The 14,565-nt window shown below is 49.3% G+C and overlaps 1 protein-coding gene across 9 annotated transcripts in view; it reads right to left on the minus strand.

Annotated features, from left to right (window-relative positions):
• The window catches only part of Wdfy4 (WDFY family member 4), a 242,170-nt gene that overhangs the window by 72,547 nt on the left and 155,058 nt on the right, over nt 1-14,565 (minus strand). For all 9 annotated transcript variants that reach the window (XM_013508791.1, XM_013508792.1, XM_013508790.1 and 6 more), the window contains exons 41-44: nt 14,197-14,406; nt 13,019-13,070; nt 10,622-10,788; nt 2,238-2,386 (exon numbers count right to left, since the gene is read on the minus strand). In XM_013508791.1, coding sequence (XP_013364245.1) covers nt 2,238-2,386; nt 10,622-10,788; nt 13,019-13,070; nt 14,197-14,406 — 578 coding nt within the window. The remainder of the gene's footprint in view (nt 1-2,237; nt 2,387-10,621; nt 10,789-13,018; nt 13,071-14,196; nt 14,407-14,565) is intronic.

A 14,565-nucleotide genomic window follows, 5' to 3' on the forward strand; every position in this document is an offset into this window, starting at 1 on the left:
TGCTACTATTTTAGAGCCACCCAGTTTGGGATATCCCTAGAAAACCAGCACAACCACTCAACTTTCAGCCAAGATGGAAACCCTGTGTAAGTAAGAGCTAATCTTCTCAGAAGACTCTTAGTTTCTTAAGAAAGTTTCAAAGTACGCAGGTCCAATCACCAATGTACAACTTGCAGTATTCGTGAACTTTATTTGGGATGTTTTTATGGTACTTTAGGGGGCTCTTTCAAGGTCTAGTGCTCAGCTGTACTCAACTTGATGGCAGTCTTTTAGAGAAGCTTTTCAGGCTTGACTGGACTTTATTTTTAACAGGCTTATTTATGTATCTTCCTTAGTCTCCATGGTCAAAATAAGACTTAATCCCCATTGATCTGACATGATCTACGAGCCTGTCTCTGAGAACTGCATCTCCAGGAGTGCAGGAGTTTCTTAGGGCCATAGACAAGACTCCAGAGAGAGAGCGCTGTCTGATTAACAAACACTTCTCCCAGGCATGGTAACTAAAATCACCCTTGTAGCTCCCCCTGAGACTCCAGGGTAGTAATTTGTTCTCACTCTGCTCCTACTTGCAGTCTAGAAAAGTACACTTCCAGACGAGCGAGATCTCTCCTGTCGCTGCAAATCAAGTGAGTGTACACAACCTGACCACAGGGCTTCTATTAAAAGTGCAGAGAGAGTCAATTTGATCAGGATTAGATGCACCTCACAAACACAATTTACTTAATCAATAAGATCTTGTCTAACACCGGCTCACTCTACTCCCGAGGTTATGTAAGTCATCAACGGCACACCACACAGATGGCAGTGGAAGAAACGCCCACCAGCTCCCAGAAAGGCAAGTCTGCAGCCCCACTTCCCGTATTGATCAGTATCAATAAAACATGAGCAATAAGATGGGATGAATGTGCCAAGGATTAATTATGCTCCTCCTGTCTAGGAAAGGCAAAGAAGACTTGCAGCACTTGGTAGACATTTGGTATGAATAAAAGATGGAAATTAGCAGAAAGAACATGCCAAGCATTATATGTAAACACACAAGGGTAGGCTGTTATCCACCACATTCCTTCAACTCTTGCTTCCTGCTATGGGTTGGAAACCCTATAACAACTGGGAGTTAAACTTTTTACTTATTGGCAGCTCAAGTCTCTGATTCCTCTGTCAATCACCTAAAATACAATCGTCAAAGTGTGGCCCCAGGTCAGAGTAGAATCAGCCTGAGGCAGGAACTTGGTAAAATCTCAGGTCCTGTTCAGACCTACTGAACTAGGAACTAGGAATGGGCCAGACTCAAAGACTCTGTTCTAACAAGGCCCTCCAGTGATTCTGATGAAGCTAGCTTGAGAGCCACCAGGCTAAGAGGTCATCTGGTCAGCATTCAGTACCTCAGCTAATCATAACAGGCAAAGCTATGTCTACATGAGGAAATCTTCAACCAAATGTCTTCAAAAGCAATGATTAATTGAAAACCCACAACCTGATAACAGGACTTTTGGAAAAACAGTAAACATGGGCAATCTGACTTCGAATTAAATGGTTGTACTTTAGAAACACAAGATCATTGATCAATAAAAACCAGGTGAATCCAAATAGACTAAACACAATTAGACAAAGAAGAACCTTGGGATTTCCTACCAAAAATGTCCAATATTAGTTGGGATAAAAATAACTCACAATTTCTAGCCAAACTCACCTCACCTATCCTTCAAGACCCTGACCTGCACCATCTCCTCTAGTAGCCCTCCCTCTCCTGCAGTCCCCTGGCCTCCCTGCAAATACACATCACAGAGTACCCCCCAACCACAAAGTACTCCCTGCCACAATGTGCATCGTGTCCTATGGTGACAGTGAGCTCCAAGTCCTTCAAAAGAACTGTGCTGCCGATGGTACTCGTGCCTCTGCCTGATGGCAGTGCCTGTTCCCTTAATAGAATGGGCCATCAGCAGATCCTTGCATGGATAAGCTAAAGTGACTGAACTCAAGCACCTGAACCACCTGGGGACAGACCCATTGGCCTGTGCCCTGGGTTCCAGACAAGGAGAGACATGAGGAGCTGCCTAGTGGTTATCCAGGAGAGACCTCAGTTCTTGGGAAACTTGTCGTGCATGGCCTGTGGCCTGGGATCTGCTGTTTTATCTCACGGCTCTGTACCAGGTGCAGACCGAAGTCTGCAGTAAGAACCATATGGGGAAAAGAAGTGTGGCTCTGGGGACATCTTCTGGGATGTTTTGAGAACTCACTTGGATAAGCAGTGGCGGGTGCAGTAGACATCACCTGTGGGAGACAGAGTAAAGTTCTCGCAGAGGTAGAAGTTCTGATGGCCAAAGAGCAGGACGCCTTCTGAGACCAGGTGGCCCTGCACAATCACCAGGGAGAACTTCTGTGTCACCTGGAGGAAGAGAGCACTGAAGTCAGGCTGTGTGCAGGCAAAGCATGCCCATGGTTCTCAGTAAGGATGAGGGAAAATGACCAGTCATCCACTGGGGTGAGACCAGTGCCTTGTGCAAAAGACTGCTTGTGCCACGATTCACAGCCTGGGTGGTACTGTACCTTCAACATCCTGTGCAGCTGCTCACCTTCCCAGAGATGCCTCTACTTCCACTAAGACACCAGGGTGGTATTTGTTGCTGTATTAAGCACCTCCTAGTCCTTTCTCAGTTTAAGTACCCCCATGGCAAAGCAAAGCATCCTATAGCTGGCAGGGAGAAGAATTTGCCAGGTGCAAGGTGTTTGCAGTGACAGAGGAGAAGGAGCTTATCCAGGGACCTGGTGCAGGGCTGGGCAGCCCTAGAACCTAGGTGTTCAAGACTGCACCACTGTCTCTGCAAGGCCAAAGCAAACGTGCATGGAGGATGCTCAGTATCCCTCCAGATCCTGCATCTCAGGACAATGCATGTAACCCAGCTGGGGAAATGGCCAAAGCTCCTTGGAGCTTCCTTGGCGGCAGAGAGCACCTGGGCCAAAATCACAACCCATCCCATGGGCAACCAGCACCCAGCCCTGGTCACTGTAGAGGAGGAGGGTAAATCAGCCCTGCGCCTCTATGTGGAGCCACACTGGAGACAACTCCTAGGCCTGGAGCTGCACCAGCATTGCTTCTTCACCTTCTCCACTAATCCATCCTGCAGTCTTAACTCAGGACAAATTCCCTGCATGCAAACTTCTAGATCATACTTGGCCTCCCGGGAGCCTGAGCTGTGATGGTGACCCAGAGAGCTAAAGCCAATTCCGTCACTGTGTCAGGGTAATTCTGCGCCAATTCCAGCAGTACTGATATTTTTGGAAGAAAAATAGAAGGAAATCTCAGGAGATTAGAATCTCACCAAAGATTGGGCATAGTGGTGTGTGCCTCTAGTCCTAGCTACTTAGGAAGTAAGAAGATTCCTTGAAACTGTGAGTTCACAACCAGCCTGGACCACAAAGCGAGACTCCCCACCCCACAAGACAGAATCTTACTGAAGATCAGTCCCCTAAAGTTATGGTTTGAATGTGGTTTTCCCCACCAAAACTCATGCTGAAGCTCAGGTCCCCAAAGTGACAGTGTTGAGGTAGGGGACATCTGAGAGGTGATGAGGTCCTCAAATGGATGATGTGTGTAGTTATGAATCAAGTTTAGCTTCCTCAGCTGGCTCTCCTGCTTCCTGTCCTCCTCCCCCATCGCTTGACACTCTCTATCACTTACGGGAGCCAGACATTGGCGCCAGGCATCCTGGACTTTCCAGCCACCAGAATCAAGGGCCAAAATAAGCCCCTTTTTAAAAGATACTATCCAGCATCAATCCAGTTACCTCGTTATAGCAACACAAAACAGACCAAGACACCCAGTAAACGGCACAGCCTGGGATGGAAGCTCCACTCCTGCTCAGCTCTGGAAGCGTGATGGGGTCACACTTGCAAAACCTGGAAAGCTGACACTGACCCCCGTGCTCCAACTCAAGCATCAGCTGGGATCAGTCAGAGTCAGGGCCAAGGCCAGAATCAGAGAGTCACTGCAGGTTTGGTTCCAAGATAAGCATTAACCACGAAGCTCCAAGGTGACTCAGGGCTGAGTTATTTTGCTAAGCAAGGACCAGCCAAGGGTCAATCTTGTGACCAGGCCTGCTGCAGGCGTCTGGCTCTCTGGGGCCTCTCCTGAGTCCACTTTGTTAGAGAAGTTGCTCCTCTGTGTACCTTCCAAGCCACAGAGTCCACTGCAGACTCATTTATAGCTTCATCATCCATACAGACTTCTGCACAACAGCGATTCAGCTCCTACTCCGTCAGGGCCCTACGCAGGCTTTGGGGATACGGAGTGGGCAAGAACGCTAAGACCCAGCCAGTGAGATGAGAAGGGGCTGTGTATGCCGAGAAACACATACCACAGGTGCTCTAGGTGCTGCAAGAGGAGAGCAGGGAAACGGTGGTCATCAAAGAGAAAGCTGAAGAACAGCACTGCACTCACATCCTGGGCCTGAGGGGTAGAGAGGGGCAGCACAGAGAGGCCAGGAGGGGAGCTTCCTGGACATAGGGTACCAGAGGAGCAGAAAGAGGCCAGGCTGGTTGAGGTGGGGCTGGAAAGTAGATGGCCCATTGTGGGGACCTTGACTGTCTTCACAAGGCCACTGGGTTTTTCTCCAGTTGCAGTGGAAAACCACAGAAAGGCTCATTTCTAAAAGAAAATGCTGGATGTTGTGTGGGAAGTGGATGAGAAAGGAAGTGTCAAGAGCAGAAGGAAAGTGTCCAGGCTGGGTGTGGAGGCACATGCCTGTAATCCTGGCACTTGGGAGGCTGAAGCAGGAGGAGAACCATGAGTTTGAGGCCAGCCTAAGGTTACATGGTGAGTTCAAGGCCAGCCTGAACTACACAGCAAAATCTGTAGGAGGGTGCTAAGGTCTGAATATGGTCTGAATGTGTCCCCCAAGGACTCATGTGTTGAAATGTCACCCCCCACTGTGAGATATCGAGGGAGTGAGGTAAGGACTTAATCTACCATGGTGCTCAAAGGTGGACCTTTGGGAGATTTACAGGATTAGGTAATCATAAGGGAGGGATCCCTAAGGCTAAATGTTGATGTCTTTATAAGAAGGAGGGGGACCAGAAGACACAGACTCTCTGTTTCTTGTTGTACGATGCCCTGTGGGTGTCCCAGTAAAAAAACCATCACCAAATGTGGGCCTTTGGCCCTCCAGATCCATAAGCCCAAGTAAACCTCTTTTCTTGGTAAAGTCACCAAGCTTCATGTGTTTCATTATAGTACCACAAAACAAACTAATGCAGAAGGTCATGATAGGCTGGTTAACCTTTTTCTCTTGGACTTCTTACATGCAACTCCAAGGGGACACCATCTTTCACTATACACAGCGAAATGTGGTGCTATGGTGCAAGCCCCACCCTCTGTACCTCCAGAACCTCTCCTTCCTGGTGACACCAGCCCTTTTACAACCTGCAGCAGGGCCTGGAGCATGGGCTGCCCTTGGGAAGAACTTAAGTAACAACGAGAATGAACCAAACCACAAGAAAAATGTCTGGTGAGCACTGAGTTAATAGCTTAAAAATTGATTCTGCTAGAAAACAAATGGCATTTTAAAAACTAGAGAATGAGCCCAAGTGAACTATAACTTGCACTTCCATTTGAATGGGAGGGCTCTGTCTCTGTGTTTACCCAGGACTAAGACATCCCTCCCACAGTGAGGCCATCAATTACTTTCAGAAGAGTGGAACTTTTGCTTCCGAAGGAGAACTTTTTAAAGATTGGCTGGGGTGATGCATTATTATTCCTGAAGGATGGATGATTATGAAGGGCTGCACCTCACTCTGTGGATGACAGACAAGTGGTTGGGAGATCAAAAAGGGCCAGACTGAAGCTGGAGGAAGAGCGAACCTCCGGGACTATCCTCTAACTTCAGTGGCAGTTTACATCACCATCCTCCTAAAGCCAGGCCTCCGTGGGCACATCAGTCAAAGGTAAAGTCACTGAAGGTTCTACTACAAAGAAAGGTGTCATCTGTATCAAGTCATCACATGGAGTAAGCGCCATCATCCCTTCCAAACCTTCGGGATAAGTTCCAGGACCCCATGCTATTAAATGCCAGATGACCAAGGGACCAAGTCCCTGATCTAAAACGCCATAGTGTCTGCATGGGACTTCCACACATAACGTATCACACGTCCCCTCACCTTAAACCTAAGGACCTGGTACAATGTCAACACATGTCAACAGTTGTTCTATTGTGTTGTCCTGGGAAGAATGACAACTGAAAATCTGTCCATGTCAGTACAGATATGACTTTTTAAAGGCTATTTTTTTTTTGCCTGCAATTGGTGGAATCTGTGGATGTGGAATCTGAAGATATGGAGAGCCCACGGCACCCTCACTTTTCAAAAGAGCAGAAATTATTGAGAAAAGGTTAAGTCCCTAGAGCACAGGCTGTACAGGCCACACTCATGCTGGCTTCCATGAAGTAAGCATGCTACCTTGATCACCCTTAGAGGAGCATTCAGTTACAGTAACCGTCAGAGAATGTACATTAAAACAAGAAGGGGATAGGATTCATATACGCATACCAGTTTAGCGGATAGGAGAGGAAAGATAGCATGTAAATGATCTTCTCAGGCTGAGACAAGGAGCAGGGATGCCCTCTGCCTGCCAGCAGGTGCCACTTCCTCCACTGACGATTCCCTGAAGGCTGGTGGGAGTGCGGGCAGCAAAGGCTGATGACTTTGGCCTTGCTCAGCTGCTCAAGCCTGATATGAAACATAGTGCAGGTCCTGAAGATGTTCAACACACGAGGGATCTGCTCATGGGCAACTGGTTGAAATCAGAGCACATTTGTGGCAGGCTGTCTTTGAATACCACAAAACCAGGCCATTTATTCAAAATGTGAGTGAGTGTGGGAGTCATGGAGACAGTTTGATAAAATACGTATTCCCAGGCTACATCCCTAGAAGTTTGGAACAGAGTAGGCCTGGAAGCCACATTTTAATTCCCGATCTTGATGCAGTGTGAAGCCAGCATACTGAGTTGGAGCTGCGGGCACCAGCAGGGCTGGGGAAGACATGGGTCCACCTGACGTAGGCACACGGCTCCTAACTCAAGGCTTCCTTTATCCCTTCATTCGTTTAACAGAGGTACCCTGTGTGTTTGCTGTGCCTTACCTTGGTAGGCACAAAGAGAAGAAAACATGCCTTCAAGGTGTTTCTATCAAGGGGAGTTCTTGTATACAGCATGAGAGGAAGAAGGACAGGACTCTGTGGGGGAAGGTGTCTATGAACAGGCGGTAAGGGGGCATCACATGAATGGTCCCAAGAAGGTGACCCCCATGCTGGGACCAGGGGAGGGCATTCCAAGGCATGAAGGCCTGTACCAGCAGGACATATATGGAGGCTGTAGGCATTTCTGTACAACTAGAGCGCAAGCCAGCTGTGTATGTACATGTATGCATATGTGCATGCACATACATGTGTATGTGTGTACATGTACAGACCTATCTGGGCTCACAAATGTGTGGAGATGAGGAAGGCCAGTCCAGGCAATCTGCAGGGCCAGCTCAGCAATGGCCTGGGAGCCACAGAGGGTCTCAGAGGGACTGGGCAGAGACATCGGTGCAGCTAGACCACCCCCCCCCAGACAAGATGCTTTGATGTGCAAGGTGGACACCCTTGTTCCCCTTCCACAAGTGCTCAGCTGAAAATGCATGGGAGGAGCCAGTAGGAGGCACCGCCCTCTGCTGCCCCAGGAGCAAATATCTCTCCCCTTGAGCTGCTCATTCCTACCCATGTCACTTGAGATTTATATTGAACCTGTATAAACAAAACACAAACCCAAGTGTTTAAATGTTAGTGCAGTCAAAGAGAACAGCAGCAAAAACAGCCCTCACTGGAATTCTAGTTCTAGAAGGATCTAAAAGCTGTGAGAAGGGTAACAGGAACATCCCCAACCACATAGTGACTGACAAAGGCCCACAGTTAACGTGCACTCAATCAGCCATGCTCATGACAAGAGGAGCTGCTTGCAGGGGAGAGCATCATGGTTCTGGGAAGCGTTAATGGATGATGAAAAGGTGGCACAGATCTGAGTAGTGACTGCCCTGGGTACTACTGGGGGGAGTAGAACCGCTAATCACATGGAAGAACCAGTCAAGCTGTGGCCACCTAGAGCTGTAGGGCTGCCTGCTTCTCAGAGCAGGACAGGGCTCAGCTCCAGTGGCCTCAGCAGGGACTTTGGGGCAGCATGGAAGTGGAAGGAAGTCAGGCCTGGGGCCTCCTGGGCAGGGGAGCATGTGCTTCTGAGAAGCAGGCATTGCTCTGGGCACACAGGTACACTGTACATCCACCCTGGGCACCTTGTCCTGGAAACCTAAGAAAGTGCACAACCTGCAAGGGCTCTGGGAGACAGCTGAGTTACAGGAGCTCCTGTCTGTCACTGATGCTTGCTGCCCGGTGTCTCACACAGGTTAATGATGCCAGGTTGGGAATTCTCCCAGGGTTCCCTACACACACACACACACACACACACACACACTCATTGCCCTCAGTAAGCTCGCTGGATATTTCCTTCAACATGTTGGTGGTTCGAAGGTCAGTGTACACATGCTTCCTTTTTCAGCCTCTAATTCATGTTCTTGGAAAAAAAAAAAAGCCATGGTGGACCAGGGATGAGGCCATCAGAGAACAGTGATGAGGCCACAGAGATCAGGGGCTAAAACTGTGGTGGACCAGGATACAGGAAGCACAGGGAGGAAGCTGCCCAGCCCAGGACCCCAGCAGCCAGCGCACCTTAACAAGCACTCTCATCATAGAGAGAAATCTCCTTCCCCTGTCCCTAGGATTTACAGATTCAGTGTATCCAGGGATCCTGGATCCTGTCCTCCTCCTACCTCATGCTCTACACACAGGGTTGTCCTTAGTTTTCTTTCACATTAGTTCAGGCTGCACCTCAGAAACTCTCCTCTTTCTCCCCAAAGCCAGCACTTTGTGGTGTGTACTCAAAGTTTGAGATGGGCCCCACCCCAGCACATCAGGTATCTCCAGGGCTTCACTAGGACACCTCCATCTAATCTTTCACTATGTAGGCAAGATGTGCAGACCTATCAAGACCCTCAGAGCAGTGGTTCTGTGCAAACACTCTCCATACCTGCAGTTCCTTGCTGTTATGGTTTGTATCTAGATGTCCCTCCAAAGCCTAATGTACTCACAGGCAGAGCTTTGGGGAGGAGAATATCATACTCTTAGGAGTATGATATTCATCAGTGGATTAGTTGTCTGGTGAGTTTATAACTAAATGTGATGTTGGGAATTGAAGCCTGGTAGGAGGAGGTGGGGCACTGAGGGCATGGCCTGGAAAAGTCAGTCTCCCTCCTCCTCCCTTGATCCCTCTCTGCTTCCTGCTGCCTTGACATAAGCTGTTCTTCCTCTGTGATGGCTCTCTGCCACGCCAGCCTACCTGGGAACCAGCCAGTTAGACTGAAGCCTCTACAAATTGTGAGCCAAAATAAACTTTCTTCCTTTAACTTGTGGGTGTTGGGTATTGTGTCTCAGCAATGAGAAAGGAGCTAAGCTGCTTGCCTCAAGAGAGCTCACCTCCATGAGCTCCCCAACAGACCACTACCACTTCCTCAGGGTGCAGCTCTGGTCCCAGGATCTGACCCTCAGTAGCATGAGGACACAGGACACAAAGCTACAGCAACAATAGCAAGCATGAGCACTGACCACCCTCCTTGTAGGGCACAGAGCTGTGGGCAGAGACATGCAGCACATCTCTGAGCTTTGACACAACAAAGTAGATGAAATGTATGATCCCGCTTTGGTGATGAAACAATGGAGCTCACCCCTGTAAACAGGGGAAGAATGGGGCCAGGCAGGGCCCAGACATAGCTCTGCCTGCAGCCCCTACCGTCCCTGCTCTGCCTGCTCTCCAGGAAACAAGAGACCTCCAAGGAAACTGAGTCATCATGACATATTCAATCAGGTTTCCTGGGGCTGGCTCCCCACAGCAGTTCGGGGACAGCAGGGGCTGAGTGAAGCTGTGCCACCCCCATCCCATCCTGCATACTTCAGTCTGCACACCTGGGACTCCCTCCAGCCTGGAGGACACCCCCAGCTGTGTCAGGGAGGCCAAGACCAGAGCTCAAGTACAGACAGGGAGGGAAGGGAACAGCTCAGTCCTGGTTCTGCCTGGACTCAGCGGGGAAAGTCAGTCACTGAGAGCTCCTGACCCTGTCCCTGAAGCAGGACCTGGAGAGCAGAGCCACTGGCTGGGAGGAGCTACAAGAACAAGACTCTCAGCAGCTTTGCAGAGTGCAGCGGGGGCAGGGCTCAACCTGCATCCCAACTGTAAATCCCAGCCTTGTCCTGGGGAATGCCACCCACAGGCTGTCTGTCGAGGCTTTCCTGGAGGGAGAAAGGCAGGGGGTGACCCCAAAGATGGCAGGTGATGTTCTTGAGATGCTGCCAAGTCATCTCATCCCCTAACTCGAAACCAGCCTTCCCGGCAGTGATGGAGGCCAAGGTAGGAAGTTTGGGCAGTTTCATTTAGCAGTTTGTTAGCCTGAGTCACGTTTTGGCACAGGCCGCATAGGCTTCCTTTGCACATGAGTGGGTCTCTCCCACCTGACACTCTACAGGGGTGGCCAGCAGCACTTGTTACCTTTTCCCCATCCAGGAGCTCTTGCAGGATGACCTGTCTCTCTCGACACAGTTCCAAGAAGTCTTCCGAGTGCAGACTCTCATGCAGGGCAGGGAAGAAGGTGAGCTGGGTGCAGTCCAGCACCACCTTGTCGGGCTCACACGCAGTGTCCTCTGGTGCCAGCTCACCTGCAGCAGCATCAAGGGGTGTGTCATGGGGGAGGGTGAGTAGTGTGTCCCTGTGTCACCAAGAGGACTGCAAGGCCAGGAGGCAGAGTGAGGAGTGCGGACAGCTCAGTGTGCCCTTCTGCTTCAGGAAAGGGATACCTGCCTGGCCATGTGGCACAGTCAACACACCCTTACGGTCACCTCCGCAGAGGGCCCAGTGTGACCAGGGCAACCCTCCGAAGCCCACCCCCTCATTAAACAATCAAGTCCCAAAGCTTCTTCCAATCCCTACTTTGTTCGTTCTCTGAACACTACTGTTGATATTTTCTAATATCTAATACCTTAGTATGTAAAAAAAGTCAAAACCATGATGTGGTGAGAAATGAAGCAACAGCACCCCACCCAGAGTGTCAAGAGTAACTGGCCCCATTCACCAAGCTCGTTCTCTATGCCGAACACTTCTAATATTTGTCCCTCTGGTCCTGCTAAGGAGGTGGGCGATAGTTCATCCTCTTATCACAAAGGGAAAACTGGAAGAGGCTACTTATCTGCACAAGATTTTAGCTCCCAAGAATGACAGGCAGAACCTGACCCAAGTCCTCCTGAGCCCAAGTCCAGCATCTTCGCCTCTAGGCTGCTGGCTTCCATGCCCAGAGGACAACTGGCTTACTCCCAGAGCCGCTCCTGTGTTTATCTGTACATGCATGCATATGCACATGGGATTTGTATCATGATAAGAATAATTGTGTTTGCAGTCTTTCTTTGCTAATGTTTGCCATTCAAGATTATGGTGTGAGCACCATACCAGCCCATTTCAAGTTTCTTGAATTTAGATGCTGGTGAAATATTCTATTATGTGGCTGGTTCATATCCAGCTAACTCATCTCCTGATTTTTAGAGATGTGGGTGGTTTCTGTGCCCCTAGTGCCTCAGTGTACTCTGGTACAATCACTCTGGCATGTATCTAGACTTATTTCCCAAAGGCAGGGATATCTGAGTCCACAGCAGGCACATAACCACCTGGATTAGGTGCTGGACTCTGCTCCTTCTCTTCCCACAAGTCCTGAGTTTCCAGGGCCTGGAGCAGGTGTACACCCCTCGTGACTGCAAAGCTCTGGCCCCTGTCTTTGTGGTTAGATGCTCAACCCTGACTACCTCCCCAGGGAACTGCACATCTGGGTGGGAGAGTGTCTGCTACTTGTGTGACAGCCCTTAGAGGCTTTGCGCAGGGCACCTGGAAGCACAGTGGAGAACCATGGCCCTCTCCTCTCTCCTGCTGGGCTCTTTACTTGAGATCTGTGCAAGAAACACCAGGGAGGCCCAGGGCTTCTGCACGTCATGTGAGTGCCCAGTGGAGGAAGCCACTTACAGCCACGGTCCACAGAGCATCAGCACAGTTCTCAGTTGTGGTGCCTGTTACTGTGACAGGTCAGACAGTGGGCACAATGCAAGGCCTTGCCTCAGGCTGCGAAGGAGTTGAGCTCCAGCAACACAAGGAGGCGTCACTGGGTGGAGGAAAGGACACCGATCACAGCCAAACTGCAATGGCACTCACAGACCCACAGGCCGGGAGCATTCAAGCCAAAGGCAGAGTCTTTGGTGAAAACAGGAAATTTGAAATTGTGCATGTGTGCGTGTGTGTGTGCACGTGTGTGTATATATTTGGACATGTTTGTAACAACATGACCTCTGAAAATAAACTCTGCATTTTCAGCAAATCAACATAAGCAATTCCTCCGTGACAATCACACACACAAAGAAGAAGCATTAACATCAAAAATGACTCTGAGCATTTTCTTAAAGTACAGGAAATAACAGCTGACTATTATATCTGTCATTTTCCTCTTCAAGAAGTCCAGGGTAAAACAAATTAACTATCTGTGCTCTCCATTTCCATTCTAAGGCTTGTTATTTTCTGTGTGTTTTTGTCACCTACTGAACATGTATTTGGATTGTTCAGGGACACTTTTAAGTCTCCTTGATATAGTAAACTGGTGAAACCATTTCTCCCTAAAAATGTGTATTGTTCCAAACTCAGTCCTAAATCCCTGTGCTAATAGCATGTCTAGGCCTGGGACGGGCTCCTCTTTAGTCTGGAAACACAATAAGGGAAGTCTTAGTGCTACTTAGTCTACCTTTACAGCTTCTTCTTCCCAAAATATTAATTTAATATCTTTAATAAGGTAAAAATAAATCAAATAATTTGTTTAATTGTTAAAGGAAAAAACAGAAAAACTAATAAACTCATTACCTTGTTTTTCAGCATTGTTCTGTGAAATATCTCCCTGTTGGTCTTGGCTCTCCTGAAACAAGAGCAGAAAAAAGAGAAATGAAATCCCGACCCATTCCCATAGACTGAGAAACATGCAAACAATTGCAAACCCTTTAAGTTACTCAAGACTCAGATGCAAGAGGAGGGAACCACTCAATGCTAAAGGAGCACAGTAAAATACAAGTATTAATGTTCTTGAGTCAAAGGGAAAAAACCCACAATCTTCCATTAAGCAGAATTACAGTAATTGCCAAAGACAGTGCCAGTACAGGTTGGAGAGCATGCTGGATGTCTGTGTGTGGCCACCCTGGGGTGGGGATGCCAGGGACCTGGGGCTGCACAGCCCGAGAGACCAGAGACCCAGCTTCAGAGGGCACAGTCCCAGCTTGGGGCATGTTTCTTCCTTTTCCTGTCCCCAATTCCTAAGAAATGTATGGAGGGAAACATACTGCAAACCACCAGATGCTTGCTGACACCAGCTTAATAACATTGAGTAAGTGAAATACACTTTTCTCATTAGGTTCTCTAAAAAGGTCAGCATTGCTGAGAGATGCTGGGGTTACAGATAGAGAAGTCAACTTTGAACCTTGGGGTGCATGCAGAAGGAGGCACTCCGTGCCTGGAAGGCTACCTTTTAGAATAGTTTAAGTCATGGTTGTTCAACATTGTGAGAGCTACTAACAGACTCTTTTACATCCTGAGTCCAGCTGGCTTTGCAGCCCTTGAAAGGAAGATAAGGCCACACCTGGTGGTCAAGTACAGCTTTACTACATCAAAGCCTCAATAAAAGTCAGGCCCACTGTAAAACTCGAGATGGGACTTACAAACACGGGATCGTTCCCCTGGACTTTAGGGGACAGCAGTATGGCCTGGGTATCGGGGCACCATATGAACCACTTGCCCGCCTGTCCACGCACTCGTCCATCCATTTAGACTCTAGTTACAGTGTTGCTGTATGTGCCAGGAGGATTAGTGCCTCCGGTTCCTGTGTTAAAGGACACCCGAGTGAGGTATAGGACTCTTTGCCATACCTGCCTACATTCTCTCTCTCACCTGATAGAAGTGCAGGATGGGAAGGCTGCAGAGCTGTCCTCCTCCACTCCCTATGTGTGTCCCACCTGGAACCGCACCCCAAGTCTCTGTGCACCCACACTTACCTTGCATCCCCCTGGGCTTGCAGTCTCCCACGGAGACAAGCGCCGGATGCGCTTCCTCATGCGAGCAGGGCCTTCTCTCCAGTCCAGTTCCCAGTGGGAGCAGGGCGTGGCCTTTTCCGCCGGCCAGCTCCACAAGCCCAGCTCCCCAAAAAGTTGCTCCTGGATGCAGGCCCAGGCTTTGGCTGCCTTGATGTTGCCGCATCGCCGCCTCTGAGAAGCAGAAACAGCGACTCACCTTGGCATGTGCTCCTCATGGGCAGCCCCACTCCCTCCAGGATGGGGAGACCAAGAGCCCATAAGTGGCAGAGAAAGACACTCCTGTAGCCAGCACCAGGCCAGGAGAAGGGTTTGGGATGGTTCAGTCCCTTG

Source organism: Chinchilla lanigera, unplaced genomic scaffold (genome assembly GCF_000276665.1).
Source record: "Chinchilla lanigera isolate Chin_1 unplaced genomic scaffold, ChiLan1.0 scaffold00155, whole genome shotgun sequence".
NCBI lineage: Eukaryota > Metazoa > Chordata > Mammalia > Rodentia > Chinchillidae > Chinchilla > Chinchilla lanigera.